Here is a 15000-nt window from a genome sequence, read left to right as displayed (position 1 = left end):
GCAAGTTGAACTGAAACCTGACTGTTGCTTCTTCCAGTGCACTCCTCTCAGTGTGTATGTTAACTCACACCTGCTAATGCTAACACTGTTTACATGGGAGTATGTACTTTCCTGTGGGATTTGTGGATTAACTGGCATACAACAGTAGTTCTTGCAATGTGTTGCTATGGCTTTTCTATTTTCCCTTTACATTAACTCCTTGAATGCCTGATATTTGTCTTTACTGGAATGTGTTGCTATGGCTTTCCTATTTTCCATTTACGTTCACTCTTTGTAATGCATGATATATTTCTTTCAGCACTAAGTTCTTATATGTTTGGTGTGGCTTGGTGGTACTTCATGCAGTCTGGTGAGCCCAAGGTCTGGGGTTTGACACTTACAAAGGTAGTTTATTTTGCTGCTGAGCAGTACTGGGGCCTTGTCATACAGAGTGAATAAGGCACTTTTAAACAGTTGTAAGTGGGAAGCAGGAAGTCAGTGGGGACACCAGCTAGGGATGTGCAGGCTGGGTGTAGGGAAGGTCCATAGCTGCACATTTATTTAACTGCAATAGCTGTACATATGCTTGACATTTGCTGTGACATTTGAAACCTTCCACCCCTGAGAGAGGGGTGAGGACAAGTAAGTATATTGTACTAACAATTATGAATATCAGGCACATGCAGTGCTTGTGAACTGCTATACTGTCATTAGTATGTTAGATGGCTACATCCTTTGATATTTCTGTGTTGTACTCCTACATAAGGGCATGCTTGTGGAAGTAATTCTACAGCTATTCGCAGAGTGTATAACAGCAGACAGGCTGATATGCCTGTGTGTTTCTGACACTTGTAGGCCTCAGATACTCTCAGGTATATATTTGACCAGCCTCAGGGAAAAGTACATATCAGTGGGATACACCTGTGATATATTTCAGATATTCTGCAGTTGTGACTGTGGGGTATTTTGAGCATATGTATTACTACACCATTTCTGACATGCAAGTAGTGTCTACTGTAACTTATTGAGTTACCATTATGTGGGATTCCCCACCCTTCTGTCTACTTTGAGTACATTTCACAGGGAGTCATTGGGGCACAGGTAACATTTGTTTGCAAATCAGGGACATCCCTGTAAATCAGTCACAGATGGGAGGTCTGGCCTCTTACCTATTCAAATATGGCAGTGTTTATCCTGCTCTGATACTGTGTGGGGTTGTAAGGTGCTGCTGTAACATTATTACCTACTAGCATGGCTGTTTCCCTATCACACTAATGTAATGCAATTCCACAAGAATTACCAGTAAAGATACACAGAACAAGCTTTGTGTAATGGCCTTCCTATTTTCCCTTTACATTCACTCCTTGTATTTCATGATATATTTCTTTCAGCACCAAGTTCTTGTATATCTGCTGTGGCTGAGTGGTAATTCATGCAGTCTAGTGTTTCCAAGGTCCTGGGTTCGAGACTGACAGGGGTATTTTATTTTGCAGATGAGCAGACTACAGGCTTTGTCATACAGAGTGACTAAGGCACTTTTAAGCAGTTGTAAGCGGGTTTGCGCGATGCTTAGCTAAGTGCACACAATCGCACACTCGCTGACTACTTAAAAGTGCTTACTCCAGCTAACACCCGCGCTATTTTCTTTTAAAGAAAAGAAAATGGGGAAATAGGAAAGTGGTGAAAACGGGGGCACAAAGAGGGTAGGACACTAGGAAAACAAGCTCGGGATGTGCAGGAAGGATATAGGGAAGGCCCATAGCTGCCCAATTCTTTACCAGCAACAGCTGTGCATATGTTAGAAATCTAGAGTGAGATTTGACACCTTCCACCCCTGAGAGAGGGGTGAGGACAACAAAATATGTTGTACAGCCAATTGTAATTATCAGTTTACATGTCCAGCAGACATGCATGCGAAATGGGCAGCTATGTATGGGGCGAAATTTTTTTGTGGGAACAGAGTGCCTTTTATTTTTTTTTTTCAGGTGAGAGTGGAATGTGAGGTACAGGAAGTAGGTATATTTGGGGAGGTAGGTTGGGGAGGTTAACAGACAAGACAAACAAGACGCATACAGGGGCGGAGTATGACACATGTGGGGGGTAAACACAACTGACGGGGATGGATGTTTGGATATCGCAAGCCCATGAACCCACAGATGGCATCAGTGGAACTGAGATCCCCACCCATGGGCAGTTACCACTGCGCCTTCACAGCCCGTGCTGGGGCTGGATAGGACGGGCAGGCACACCCGTGAGTTGCACCACTCTCGCCTCAAGCTGGCGTAGGGGATCAGTCACGGAACGCCTGATCTCACTACGCACCACAGACCGGACCCTATGGAGGGTGAGTGGAGGCTCTCCTCCGGCCACGTTTGCAGAGGGGGGACGAGCCCCATCCCCTGCAGCGCTTCCACCCGAAGGTGGCACAGGGCCACCAGAGGAGGAGGTCCCGGACTGGGCACTGGTGCCAGGTGCACTCGCCAGCTGAGGTGGGAGAGATGGGTCCGCTGGAACCCACCTTCCCTGTTGTCCTATGTTTAGCAGTATTGTATGGAATTTTGGGTTAGTAACAAACACCATTCAACATTAGTTGTAACAGCATGCATCAGTATTCCCATTAACCAAACACACATGAATTCCGAACATTGAGCAGCAAGCATAACACATGCATATTTAGAACAACAGTGGACATTCCAACAGCATGCAGAGTTGATTGGTGGCAACAGGCCATCAGGTTTGGATATGTGAACAGGGCACATGCATCAACGTACATGCAGATATGTATAAACCAACAGGACAAATGTCCATGGGAATTAATTATGAATACACATACCCAGTTTGGTGTGGAATGGCATAATTTGTGAAAATAGGGTAGGGTGGAGAAATATTACATTAACAACTTAAACTACATATACTGTATATTCCTAGTAGATGCAGATATATATCCCCTACATGTATTAGTACTGTTTCCTGTATGTAACCTTAGGAATGTTGGTGATGGGTATGTTACTGCTACATTAATATACATTCCATTTTTATTCATATATGTTCATATCTGGCTGTGTTCAGGTAAAGCATCCTGCTACATTTGATTTATATGGGTCTAGACAACTGTGGATGTTCAGCATTTCATACAACCATACTATCTCCATAATTCAAGGGTACAGCAACATATTCAAATTGTGGGACGGACACAGTCCAGGTTCTGTACTTTATTAAAGACATTTCACTCTTTGGTTGTGGCTGTCTCATTCATTTCATTATGTAGTGAATGCAGTATACCTTTATTCCAGACTTATTACAGCTTTCTTGGTAGTTTCAAACTGTCTTTCTCACACTCTCTCACTTATTTTATATTTACATTTCAAGATAGTACTTAATTCTAGGCTTTATTAACATTTATTACTGGGTTACAACAATCCTTTCCAGTTGACTCGCATATTTCATATGGCAGAATTTACAAGGATGTATTCGACAGTTGTCTATCCTTTGTTGATTGATTACAACACTCATTTTCAGGCGGAAGCAGTTATCTGATATTACAATACAGGTGGAAACTCTATTTGAGACTTGTTTAATCTTTATTACCGGATTGCAATACTCTTTTCCAGGCTGCATCACTTATCTAATCTTACAATACTAGCAGAATCTTTCTTCTAGGCTTATTTCACCTTTATTACTGGGTTACAACACTGAACTCTTTTACAAGCTGTCCCACTTATATTCTATAACAATACCAGAAGAATAATTACTAACCTGCCTGGTGGCGCAACCTCGCCAGCCTATCAGCATAGGCTTGCCGATTCACAGAACGAACACCTGCAGCTGTAATATAAATGAAGGAATATTGTAACATACCTATCCATACTATAGGCTAGGATAGCATTTCTTACATACTTAATTACATGGATACTTACTCAGTAGTGGGCCATTGGGCATCTGGCGGGCCTCCTGGATCCATCGGTTCAGTTGGTCCTCCTTTCATCGCTTCAGGTCTGCATGGTGGTGACGGACCTGTTCACCAGTCCACGGAATGCCTGTGGCACTGGTGAGATCATGTGCCAACCGGTTCCACGCCTCTGCCTTATACGCTCCCTACTGAACCTGGCCCTACATGAGTTGCGCTTCATGATCATGGACTAGGAGCCAAACCATATATTTTTACTCCTCAACACCCCACCTTTGTGCTCTAAAGCGATTTCCCTCTCCTGCACCTGCCATCCTGACTGCAAATGGGTACCACAATCAGTTATGGTGTGTATTCCCGCCTATGGGGCTTATATATGCCGGTTTTCCCGCACTTATCTGTGATTGGCCATTTTGGATATTTGTCGGCTTACAGCAAACCTGCTTTGTCATGGTTATATTTTCATTCATTCCTATATGTATGATAATACTGTATTTCTCAGTACAACTGTCATGGCTTAGTGGTTCAGTATTTCGACTATGGTGCACAGTATCCCGGGTTCGATCCTTGCCATTGCTTTTTTATTTTACTACTGTCTAGACAGGCTAGTAGGTATGTCTGTGTAAAGGCGACTTTGCTACAGCTTGCCCAATGTTGCTCGACGGTAAGTTGGTTGGCACGCTGCGCAGCTCCGCGCAAATGGCTTACACTGGGTAATGCATTATTTAGCCATAGGCACTCATATTAAGCGTGTTAAAGCGTCACTCAGCTACAGGCACTCATATTAAGCTTGTTAAAGCACCGCTCAGCTACGGGCCCTCATATTAAGCTTGTTAAAGTGCCGCTCAGCTACGGGCACTCATATTAAGCTTGTTAAAGCGCCGCTCAGCTACGGGCACTCATATTAAGCTTGTTAAAGTGCCGCTCAGCTACGGGCACTCATATTAAGCTTGTTAAAACGCTGCTCAGCTACAGGCACTCATATTAAGCTTGTTAAAGCGCTGCTGAGCTACGGGCAATTATGATCCTTTTTATATATACATCATATAGGTTTTGTTCATAAATACATGGGCCATTTCATTACATTTTACTTAAATTAAATTTATATATATCGGGGAATTGTTTCATACTTCTTTAAAGAAAAATGGAGGGGGATGTTGTGGGGCTCGAACCGTGACTACCTATTCTTTGGGCGACGTCTCTACCGCTACCCTATTGCTACTTTGCTAAATTTGCATATGTAGATCTTATATGCTTTTCAATGTCATATCTGCTAACTGTGGTTGAGCGAAGGGCATACCCGCGCAAATGCGGGTAAACATTTTGGAAATTATAAAAAAAAAGGAAACTGATATTTTTATATTTTACATATTTTCAGTAGGGTTAATTTAGTCTGTGGGGATGTGTGGTATTGTGTTCCTTGACATTTCAGCGGACTCGCTCGTGAGTGTTTACTTTCAGGACTCTGACTCTTCTGGGGGCATGTCCCTTTGCTGTACTCAGCAATCAGACACGCCCCCTACTTTCCTACATGGACCGTGTTAGACTTGGGTATGATTCAGCATGCCCTCATGAATATGCATGGCATGCTGATGTCATACCGTTCAACTGCAGCCTCCGAGTAAGACATATTAAGTCTTACATGGAGGTTTCGTGAATCCGGCCCAGTATAAAAACCCACAGAAGACCTAGTAACAAAAATTGTTCCAAAGATTATCAAGTAAAGCATGATAACTACTCTGGCCTCATAAATCAAAAAACTCGGAAGGTTTCTGAAACAGCATCAGTAACTTGCTTGATAAAAATAACAACTGTAATAGAGGACTTAATTCAGTTATTGAAACTGCTAAAGAAGCTGCAGACTACTTCCCCCACAAAAAACACCACAAAATTATAATTGGTCTGTGTTGACAGCAGTCGCTAGATATTACCATTTCAAATTCACCTATGTCTCTCTGAAAATCAAGTTTCTGGCAAAGGTAAAGGATCACGATTCTCTATGGACAATTTACTCTCACAATTATACTGTAAAGCTGGTATTTATTTATATTATAACTATGCTTAACAAAAAAAGCAGGAGGTTTGCCTGCTATCTAGATGCAGGCTAAAATAATCCTTTTGTTTAAAGGAGGTGATTCCAACATACTAAAAATTACAGGCCAATAACTGTTCTAAGTTCACTGTCAAAGACTTGGAAAGTGTTTTTTTATGTACAGTCTAACTACCTGAATAAAAATAACATCCTCCTTGGAAACCAGCCTAGCTTTAGAAAAGATCATGCACTCAGACAGTACTTAGAAAATAGTAATCAAAACAGAGAACATCCTAAAAAATGTACTTACCCATTTTAAAGCCTTTGATTTAGAAAACAGTTTCCTTATTTTCAAACTTAAGGGAATGTGATACAATCAATGAGTCTTAAAATGGTTTAGGAGCTCCTTACCATAGACCAAAAACAGAGTGCAACCTCGTAAAACTATCTTTCAAGCTTTTATGAAACTGTCAGAAGGGAGTGTCACAAGAACAGTTTTTGGCCTCTGCTGTGCTCCATTTTTCCAAAAAACAGTGTGTGTGCGTGTGTATCTGTATGTTATCTATGTGTGTGCATTATAGCATGTTTAACTAAACAAGAAAACATTGCAAGGTCACAAGACTGATAAAAGTAAATTACACCCCTTGCTATTCAGCTACCTGTATGTACCTCCTCTGAGATCAAACAACAATGAAAGGGTAAATTCCCACTCCCTGTTATACTGTGACCTCTAGAAATCCAGTATTCCACAATCATTTCTCAAATCTATTATACATGTCAAGAGTTGTATATATATATATATATATATATATATATATATATATATATATATATATATATATATATATATATATATATATATATATATAAGCAAACTAAAGGCATACACCTGTTACAATATGAAGACAGTTCAACACTGTTACAAAGAGCTTATGATATTGAAGGTTTAACGGTTCAACTTTAGGAAGGTTTTAATGTTCTAGTCAAAGGCCTTCACAGTTATGGGTTACTGATAAAAGAGAAAAAAAAACTGAAGTATTAATTAGAACATCTGATAGCTCCCTAAAAATAACTGTCAATAGGACACTTCTGATTATTCCCACTTCGAAATATCTTGGCATTACTACTGATAGTGAAATAAATTTTAATGAGCATGTTAAATTAAGTGTTAAACAAGTAAAAATGTGAAACCTGTGTATATTAACACTCTACCTCCTACCTTCTGTCAGGTACTTTATGAATAGAGCTTTTTATTTAAGGATCTGTTTCCATTGTAATAAAGGTTAACACTAATTTTGGTGATAGGTATCCTACTGTTTCCTTTTTCTGACATGAATAATGATGCCAATTTAAGTCTTATTACTCTTGTCTTCATCTTCCATCACCTAAAATATATGTTGCCTACTGCCTCATTTATAGCATGTCAGTTTTTATACTTATGGGTTCATAGGTGTTTACTAGGCTAACAACTGCAAGTGCCTTTTCATGCCCAGTCATGCAGCCCAAATCTTTGACAAGTTCTGGTACCCTTGGTAAGTGTAAGCAGGGGCTTGGGAGCTGAAACATTTATAACCAGAGTCCTGGCGGATGAATTATTTACAGGCTGCCTTTGTCCATTAGAGGCACAGGTGCCAAACTAGGGATGAATTTCCTTTTCCCCAATCCAACTGTCCAAGTTGCACTTGAATTGGGTTAGGGAGGAACTCTGCTTGAAATGGACGAGGAATCTGTTCCAGAGAAGGGATAGCCTGTTGGATACAAACCTGTCACTCCAGCACTCCTATTTATATCACAGGCAATGTTTAAATCTTTAGAACAGGTAATTCTGGTACCGTTTGTTTTGCAGAAATGCAGAAAGTCCATCAGAGTGAGGTCTGACAATACCTTGTATGCCAAGCATTTATCTTCTCTCAACAGCCTGTATGAGACAGAATACAGGGACTGGGCCTTGAGACAGTCGGCATAGGACATGTTACTTACTCCCTATGTTCTTTTAGTGAAAAACCTCTGTGGACATTCCAGTTGTTGGATGTGCCTGGTTAGGTACATACCAAAGGAGGCACTGTACTCAGTGATAGGTCTGATGAATGCTGAATACTGTGGAACAATGACTTCTTTGGACCTAGATGCCATATCTTTGTTTATACATTGCACAACATAGAATGATTTATTCACAACTGTAGACATATGATGGACAAAGGCTAGATTACAGTCTATGTGGTTCCCCAAGTCCCTGACTACTGGGTCAGCTTTAGGGGCGTGTTGTCAATATGATAGTTACCAGAGATGGATGACTTCCCGAAGGATACTATTATGCATTTTTTAGCATTTAGTTTTAGTCTATGGTTCTGACACCGGTTATTTGTCCGTGTTAGCCCTTCCTGGAAAACATTTATGTTGATGGGGGATTCAGTGACAGCTCCTAATTTGTAATTATTTGTTAATTTAGTCAGAGGCCAATGACATTGATCTTGACTTCAGGGAAGTAAATGCCAACAAAGAAGTGGTCCTACAATGGATCCCTAAGAGAGTCTGCTTATGACTGGCCTCTTTGTAGAGGTGGGCTCCCCAATTCTAACTTCCTGGATCCTGTCTGTGAGTCAGTTGGCCATCCACCAGATGACATAAGGGTTTGTACCTAACCTCCTGATTTTGCCAAAAATGCCTGAATGGGGTATTGTGTCAAATGCCTTGGCCCAGGTCAAAGTAGGCTATGTGAACCATTTTGCTCTCATTCATTACTTTCATGATCTTCTAAAGGAAGACCACCAGATTGAGAAGGCGTGACCTGCCCTTGACAAAACCAAATTGGGTTGGGTCCAGTCCAGTCTCTGGAGGTTTCTTATGTCAATGTTGATCATTTCCATAATTATTTCCATGGCTTTGCATATGAGTCTAGTGAGACTTATGGGTCTGTAGTTTCTAGGGATGTCCCACCTTTGTGCAGAAGGATGACTGTTGCTGTTCGACATTCATGAGGCACAAAGCCCATTCAGAGGCTACAGTTAAATAGCAATTCCAGAGGGCCTGATAGGTCATGTTTTATGCTATTTACAAGGCATCCTGGGATATTGTCTGGGCCCATTGATGCAGTGTTCTTGACCTTAGAGAGAGCATTAAGGACCTGTTCCCTAGTGATAGCAAGGGAAATTATATTTGCTGCATTTCCTGAAGGAAGGTTGAGGGGGAGAAAGGGATAAAGTTTGAGCTGAATTTGTTGGCCAGTAGGTTTACAATACATTCTGGATCAGTATATGTGGTTCCATTAACAATGAGCTCTGTACACAACTCTGTATTGTCTTTGAGGTTGCTGACATAGCTAAAGAATGCCTTGTGGTTGTCCTTGGCCTAGGAGGCCAAATTTACCTTGGTTTATCTTGTTATTACAAGTGTAGTGCTTGTAGTCCAGTTTATGGCATAATGACTATGATTTTTAATACTATATTATCAGTATCTTTCTGTACTATTCTTTACTGAACATGGTTATGAAATGCTGATTCAAATTCTAAGCATGTACTATATATGTTATTGCTTTACTGGCCATTTTCTCCTCCATAACTTGGCTTTGCTTAGCAGAGCTAACTTGGTTAACAAAATATAAATACATAAAAGTAAAAAAAATGTCTGTTTTCATACATTTATAGCATTGTTTGAGTAAATCACTATGATGTAAAAAGTCCACAATAACAGCATTGTCTATTTTAATCAAGGGAAGCAGCTGCAAGTCTGCTTGACTGAACATCTTAAGATAAAATTCAAAGATGTTAAGGCAGATGAAATTTAGAGTCATGAGAGAGTGTGAAATGCTTTATTTCCTCAAATCTGTACTTATCTCACTCAGAGAAATGTAGAGTTCGTTTTTACATTAGAAATGTTAAGCCCATGGAGATGGGCCTTTTCCTATCTAACAGGTAAGCTGCACACTAACCAGGATCTTACTCCAGTCCAACCAATTATGGTGATAAACTAATGTACCACACTGTTTCATATATGCACACAGAACTCTACTTGTCCCTTTCTTGTTATTCTCACACTATAAATACAACAGAGACCACTTCTCAAAGCACAGAAGTTATTTTTATGGTAAAGTTGTAAGACAGAATTGAACAGTGACAAATCAAAATCTTCCTCGGCTATTATTTTTAATATGAAGTTCATGACATGGACTTTGACATATCTAAAATGTTACACATTTCCAGTAAGTCTTTGAAAAACAAATTCCTACTAATTGTATTATTTTTCATTTAAAATTTCAGACCATCCACACAGTTTTTCTTGCAAACTGGAGCTGGGATCAGACCAAGAAATCCCATCTGACTGGTACCCATTTGTGACAGTGGAGTTTGATATGCCTGACACACATGCCTCAGGGACAAAAGTGAAATCGCTGGGAACAGAGAGTGACTTTCAGCCTCAGAAACATATTTTTCAGAAAGCACGCTATCATTGTCAGGTATTACTCCAAACTGTATGCATAACAGACCTGCCATGCATTCTTAAATTACTTGCACATTCAATACTAATCTGCATGTTTATTTCATCTGTAAACACTGGAGAAATATACAGTATTTATCTTATATCATGAATTAAAGAAATGCCTTTTCTATTATTTTTATTTAATATCATATGATTAATCTATATCAAAATTGGGATAAAACTTTATCACAGAATACCAGCATTTTCTTCTGTGCTCTTACAGGATATTACTGATATTGTTCTGGTTTACCATCCATGCTCTATATCACCTAAGACCCCCTCTCCCCCATGGCATTACCCCCTTAGCACAATTTGCTGCCATCTTCCACTTTCCTCACATCTCACTGCTACAAAAGCTAAACTCCTTAGTGCCTAAGTTCAGTAATCTCAATCAAAACCTTTTTTCAGATTAGCAGCAGAGAAAATAGCCAAACCCACCTCTCATACCTTTAACCTTTCACTTAAAAATGGCACAGTTCCTCTTCTTTTCAAACATGCCATAGTAATTCCATTCCAAAAAAATGACTTCTCCTGCTGATCTTAATGACTACCAATCAATTTCAAACCTATGCCCATTACAATGATCTTTCAAAAATTACTATACACACTATTATTAAAACAAATACATTACTATGGCTCTCACTGTGATGGAGCATCATGGTGTTTGTAGCTCATCCAGTGCCCCAACAACTCTTTTCATTGCTACTAACTTCATTTACAACTTTAACAATAATGGGCTATTTACTGCTGGTCTGTTTTTATTATATACGACAAGAGCTTTTGAAAGTGTTAATCATAGGCTCTTGCTTAATGAACTACAATATCATGGTTTCAGACCTACTTGACGAATTAAGTTATTGTGGTAAATTTGAAAAATTCTTTCTCTAGCACTGCAGCACTTAACACAGTAGTCTCCCAAAGTTAGTAATAGGCACCCGCTATTTACTCTCTGTCAACTTTTCCTTGAACTTACACATCTCAACAATGTCATGCTCATGCATGCTCACTGAATTCTTCTTACTGAATCTAGCAAAACATACTGTGAACTTCAGATTAAATTACAAAATAATTGCAGTAACCTCTGCAGATTTTTTTTTTTTTGATAATATACTCTTAAACAATGCCTAGAAAAACAATGTTATGGTCTTTGGAGTTCTGCAGAAAGTGGTTTCAAACCCCTCTTCTACTGACGGGCATCCAAGGCAGTACCATTCACAATGTCTCTGAGCAGAATATGGGCTGACACTCAAAGGACTTCTTGAGATGTACATATTTAAGCTGATGAAGTCCAGGACTGGGTTAAAGTCTCAAGTCATTTTTGTATTAATAAGAACCCAAAATATAGCCTAATCTTTAATGGCCAGTGAGTACTCTTGGAGGGTTCTTTTAGTGTGAAGCTTCAGCAGCTTCTTCTTTATCGAGATCTTTTGACAGGGTGGACCTTCCTGCAAGGGTTAAGAATAAAGATGGAATAGCCTCTGCTTGTTATCTTCCTGATCAATGTTGCCCTGGAGTTCTTTCTTAAGGTTTCAGCTTGCCTTGTCTGGGAGACTGTACAAAGTCAGGATTGTTGCTGTCTGCTCTGGGAATTACTGCATCTTCCTGGGGACTGCTGAGGACTGTGATCTCCAGACTATTCTGACCCTGTTGGATTGTAGCGTGAGATGTCTGACAACTGCCATCTGTTTCCTGTTGCTGTGGCTCTTATCGACATCTGGCATTGGCTTCTCCTTTCAAATAAATGCTACTGAAGATGTACCTTATTCCCAAAAAAGTTATGGCTTGCCCTGTCTCTTTCATGCCCTTTAAATATTTATTCAGTCCCATCCACAAAAGAGGAGTTCTCTAAATGGATAGTAAGAAAAGTAAAAGGATTTCTTTATCCTCAAAAAACTCTTGAGAGGTAGCTATAAGTGCTGAAGGATAGCAGTGTCGGATTTTGTTGTTTTAGAATAAGTGTTGAAGGACAGCAGTGTCAGATCCTGTTGATTAAGAAGCCCATTCCGACACACTGCAATTCGGGTAAACTATGAAGTTGTTCACAGTAGATGAAGAGGATGCCAGAGCCTTGATTTTGTCTTTTAATGGATTATCAAGCAGGGCATCCACAACAAGTTGCTATTCATCTGTAATTTCTTGCTAGAAATATAGCATGTGCATGAAATATTTAAGGGTCCTTGGCATAAGTGTGGAGGAGATAAACATGTGCATCTTGAATCTGTCCATGGCACAGGACTGGTTATATGGTAGATGGACAAGTGGGCTTTGAGAAGCAGGAGTTTTCTGCAAGGGCTGTTAGTGAGAGCACAAGTTATTGTCCACAATGAAAACACTCTGGGGACCAAAACATCTAGACAGCATTCTTAGGGATAGGAGTTACTCAGTGATGTTTTCATGTGCAATTTGGGTAGCATGCTTCAAGATATCTGCTGGTGGCCACCCTTGAAGATTTCTGAGGAAGGTACATCTCCTATGATTACTGTTAACAGGAGAATACAGTATTTGTGTGCCAAATCCTATCCTCCGCATTAATTGCAGAAATTCTCCAAATCTGAATTACCTGGAGGACATGCAGGAGAGCTTACATTATCATCATTACCTAGATAATCATCAGGAGGGTCTCTCAAGTGTTCTATAAAGTACATTTTATGTGCACTTTCTGGACCTCTTGGGGGAGGGGGTCAAAGTCACAGAAACCCAACACACATTTTTGGAGATTGCACTAGAAGAAAGAATTTCAAGGGTGATGCAGTGTTGTGGGTGGCTAAGCAATGCAGGTTTGGAAGTATGACAAGTACTAAGTAAAATGAACTGCAGTGGGAACCGGAAGTCTCAAAGGATATTTCCCAAAAGGGCTCAAGGTTCTTGATGATGGAAAAGTAAAGGATGACAAGACTGATGTCTGAAAAGCAAATACTGTAGATCCCATCATCAGCTGGGCCTATGCTGGCAGCCTTGGCTCCAGATAGACTGGTATGGGTACTACAGAAGGGAAAGTAGATATCTGGCCAAACAATATCAACTTCAATGATGCTGGGGTGGCTAAAACCAGCACAGGCAATGTCAGAAAGGCTGGTGTTACATACAGTAGCATTAGCTACACCAACACCTGTACCACTAACGTAACCTGAAGTCTACTGGGAGAAGGTTGGTGTTTGCACAGGTAGTGGGGAAGCAAGTGCCTAGTCCATCAGCAACGAAGTGAAAAAGATAAGCACAGAATACTGCAGGGTATGCCAGGATAGGTTCCAAGCTTCAATCCATTTAATGGACGGATGAATCCTGAAATCTGGGGGAATCATAATCTAAGAATCTATTACAATTATGTAAGACAGTTTAAATAACTCCAGAGGGTATCCCACCAACCATTTAACCATCAGCAGAGGATGGTCAAATTCTGGGGAAGTCCTAATCTAAAGATTTCAAGATTCCATTACAATTTTGCAAGGAAGTTTAAATGATTCTAGAGGCTGTCCCAATAACTCTATCAACTTTGGACAAGGGAAAATACAGTTATGCAACACCTACTTACCTGTAACAACAGATGTTCAAATTTATCACTACCTCAGTATTTTGGGTTATCTCCCAAGGTAACTCAGTACTGGCCAGCCTTGAAATGCTCCCAATCCCTCCCTGTGGTAGATGACTTGCTGAGCATATCATGAGAGGGAAGCCTTCTGCTGTCAGAGGAAGTGAGTCTTCAGGCTTTTTCACTTCCACAAAGAAAGAGAGGAAAGGACTTGAAGCCAGAATCATCTAACAAGAGTAAATTTGCAGCAAATCAAAATGTCATGTAAAAACAAATCCAAAAGCATCCAAATGAAAAAGAAGTTGAAACCCAACTCAACTATGTTCAGTCTGGGGGCTAATGAGATAGTGCTTCCTCTAAGGCAGTGATGAATTTGAACATCTAGTGTTACAGGTAAGTAGGACTTACACGAAAGTACTCTGTTCATCATTCCTACTGTTTCACTCGCATTTTGGTTAGATTCCCAAAACTTACCCAACCTGGTAAGTAGAAGGATCCTCAGAAGCCCCTAGAGAATGATCCTAGAAAGTCTGCTCTGAACTTTGAAAAATAATTCAGTTTGTAGTGAATAGTGAAGGTATGAACAGTGCAACAGGTTAAAAAAAATCAAACTACTGCAATATTTTACAATCAAAAGAATAAAGCACAGTAACAACAGTAAAGACAGGAGTGGTTCTTACTGCACAAGACAGCCCCTAGTCCCTAACAGCACACATATACAGTACACTGCACTTTTGACAGAAATACTGGATGTTTGCTAAAAAAAAAAAAAACCTTATGTCAAACACAGACATCAAATAAACACTGCAATATGCAGACATCCCCACAGGAATTAAAGCAAACACAGCAGATAGAAAAAACTAAAATAATTATATATACACACATACATATACCACGTATATAGACACATATACAAGTATATATACGTATACAAACACAAGTACATGTATATATACATATACACAAATATATACATACATGTATATATACAAATACTATATGCACATATACATACACGTATATGGGTCTGATTTGAATGATCGAAATTACACTTTATCAAATGTTAAAACACGGACT

The 15000-nt window shown here is 39.8% G+C and overlaps 1 protein-coding gene across 1 annotated transcript in view; it reads left to right on the top strand.

Moving 5' to 3' along the window:
* Positions 1-15000, top strand: part of LOC122788261 (stonin-1-like) — a 1416105-nt gene that overhangs the window by 477195 nt on the left and 923910 nt on the right. The window contains exon 3 of the mRNA XM_044055325.1: positions 10175-10371. Coding sequence (XP_043911260.1) covers positions 10175-10371 — 197 coding nt within the window. The remainder of the gene's footprint in view (positions 1-10174; positions 10372-15000) is intronic.

Source organism: Protopterus annectens, chromosome 1.part2, assembly GCF_019279795.1.
Source record: "Protopterus annectens isolate FY-2018-M chromosome 1.part2, PAN1.0, whole genome shotgun sequence".
In the NCBI taxonomy this organism is placed as follows: Eukaryota; Metazoa; Chordata; order Ceratodontiformes; family Protopteridae; genus Protopterus; species Protopterus annectens.
The sequence above is the reverse complement of the archived record's forward strand: the minus strand, read 5'-3'. Positions and strand labels throughout refer to the sequence as shown.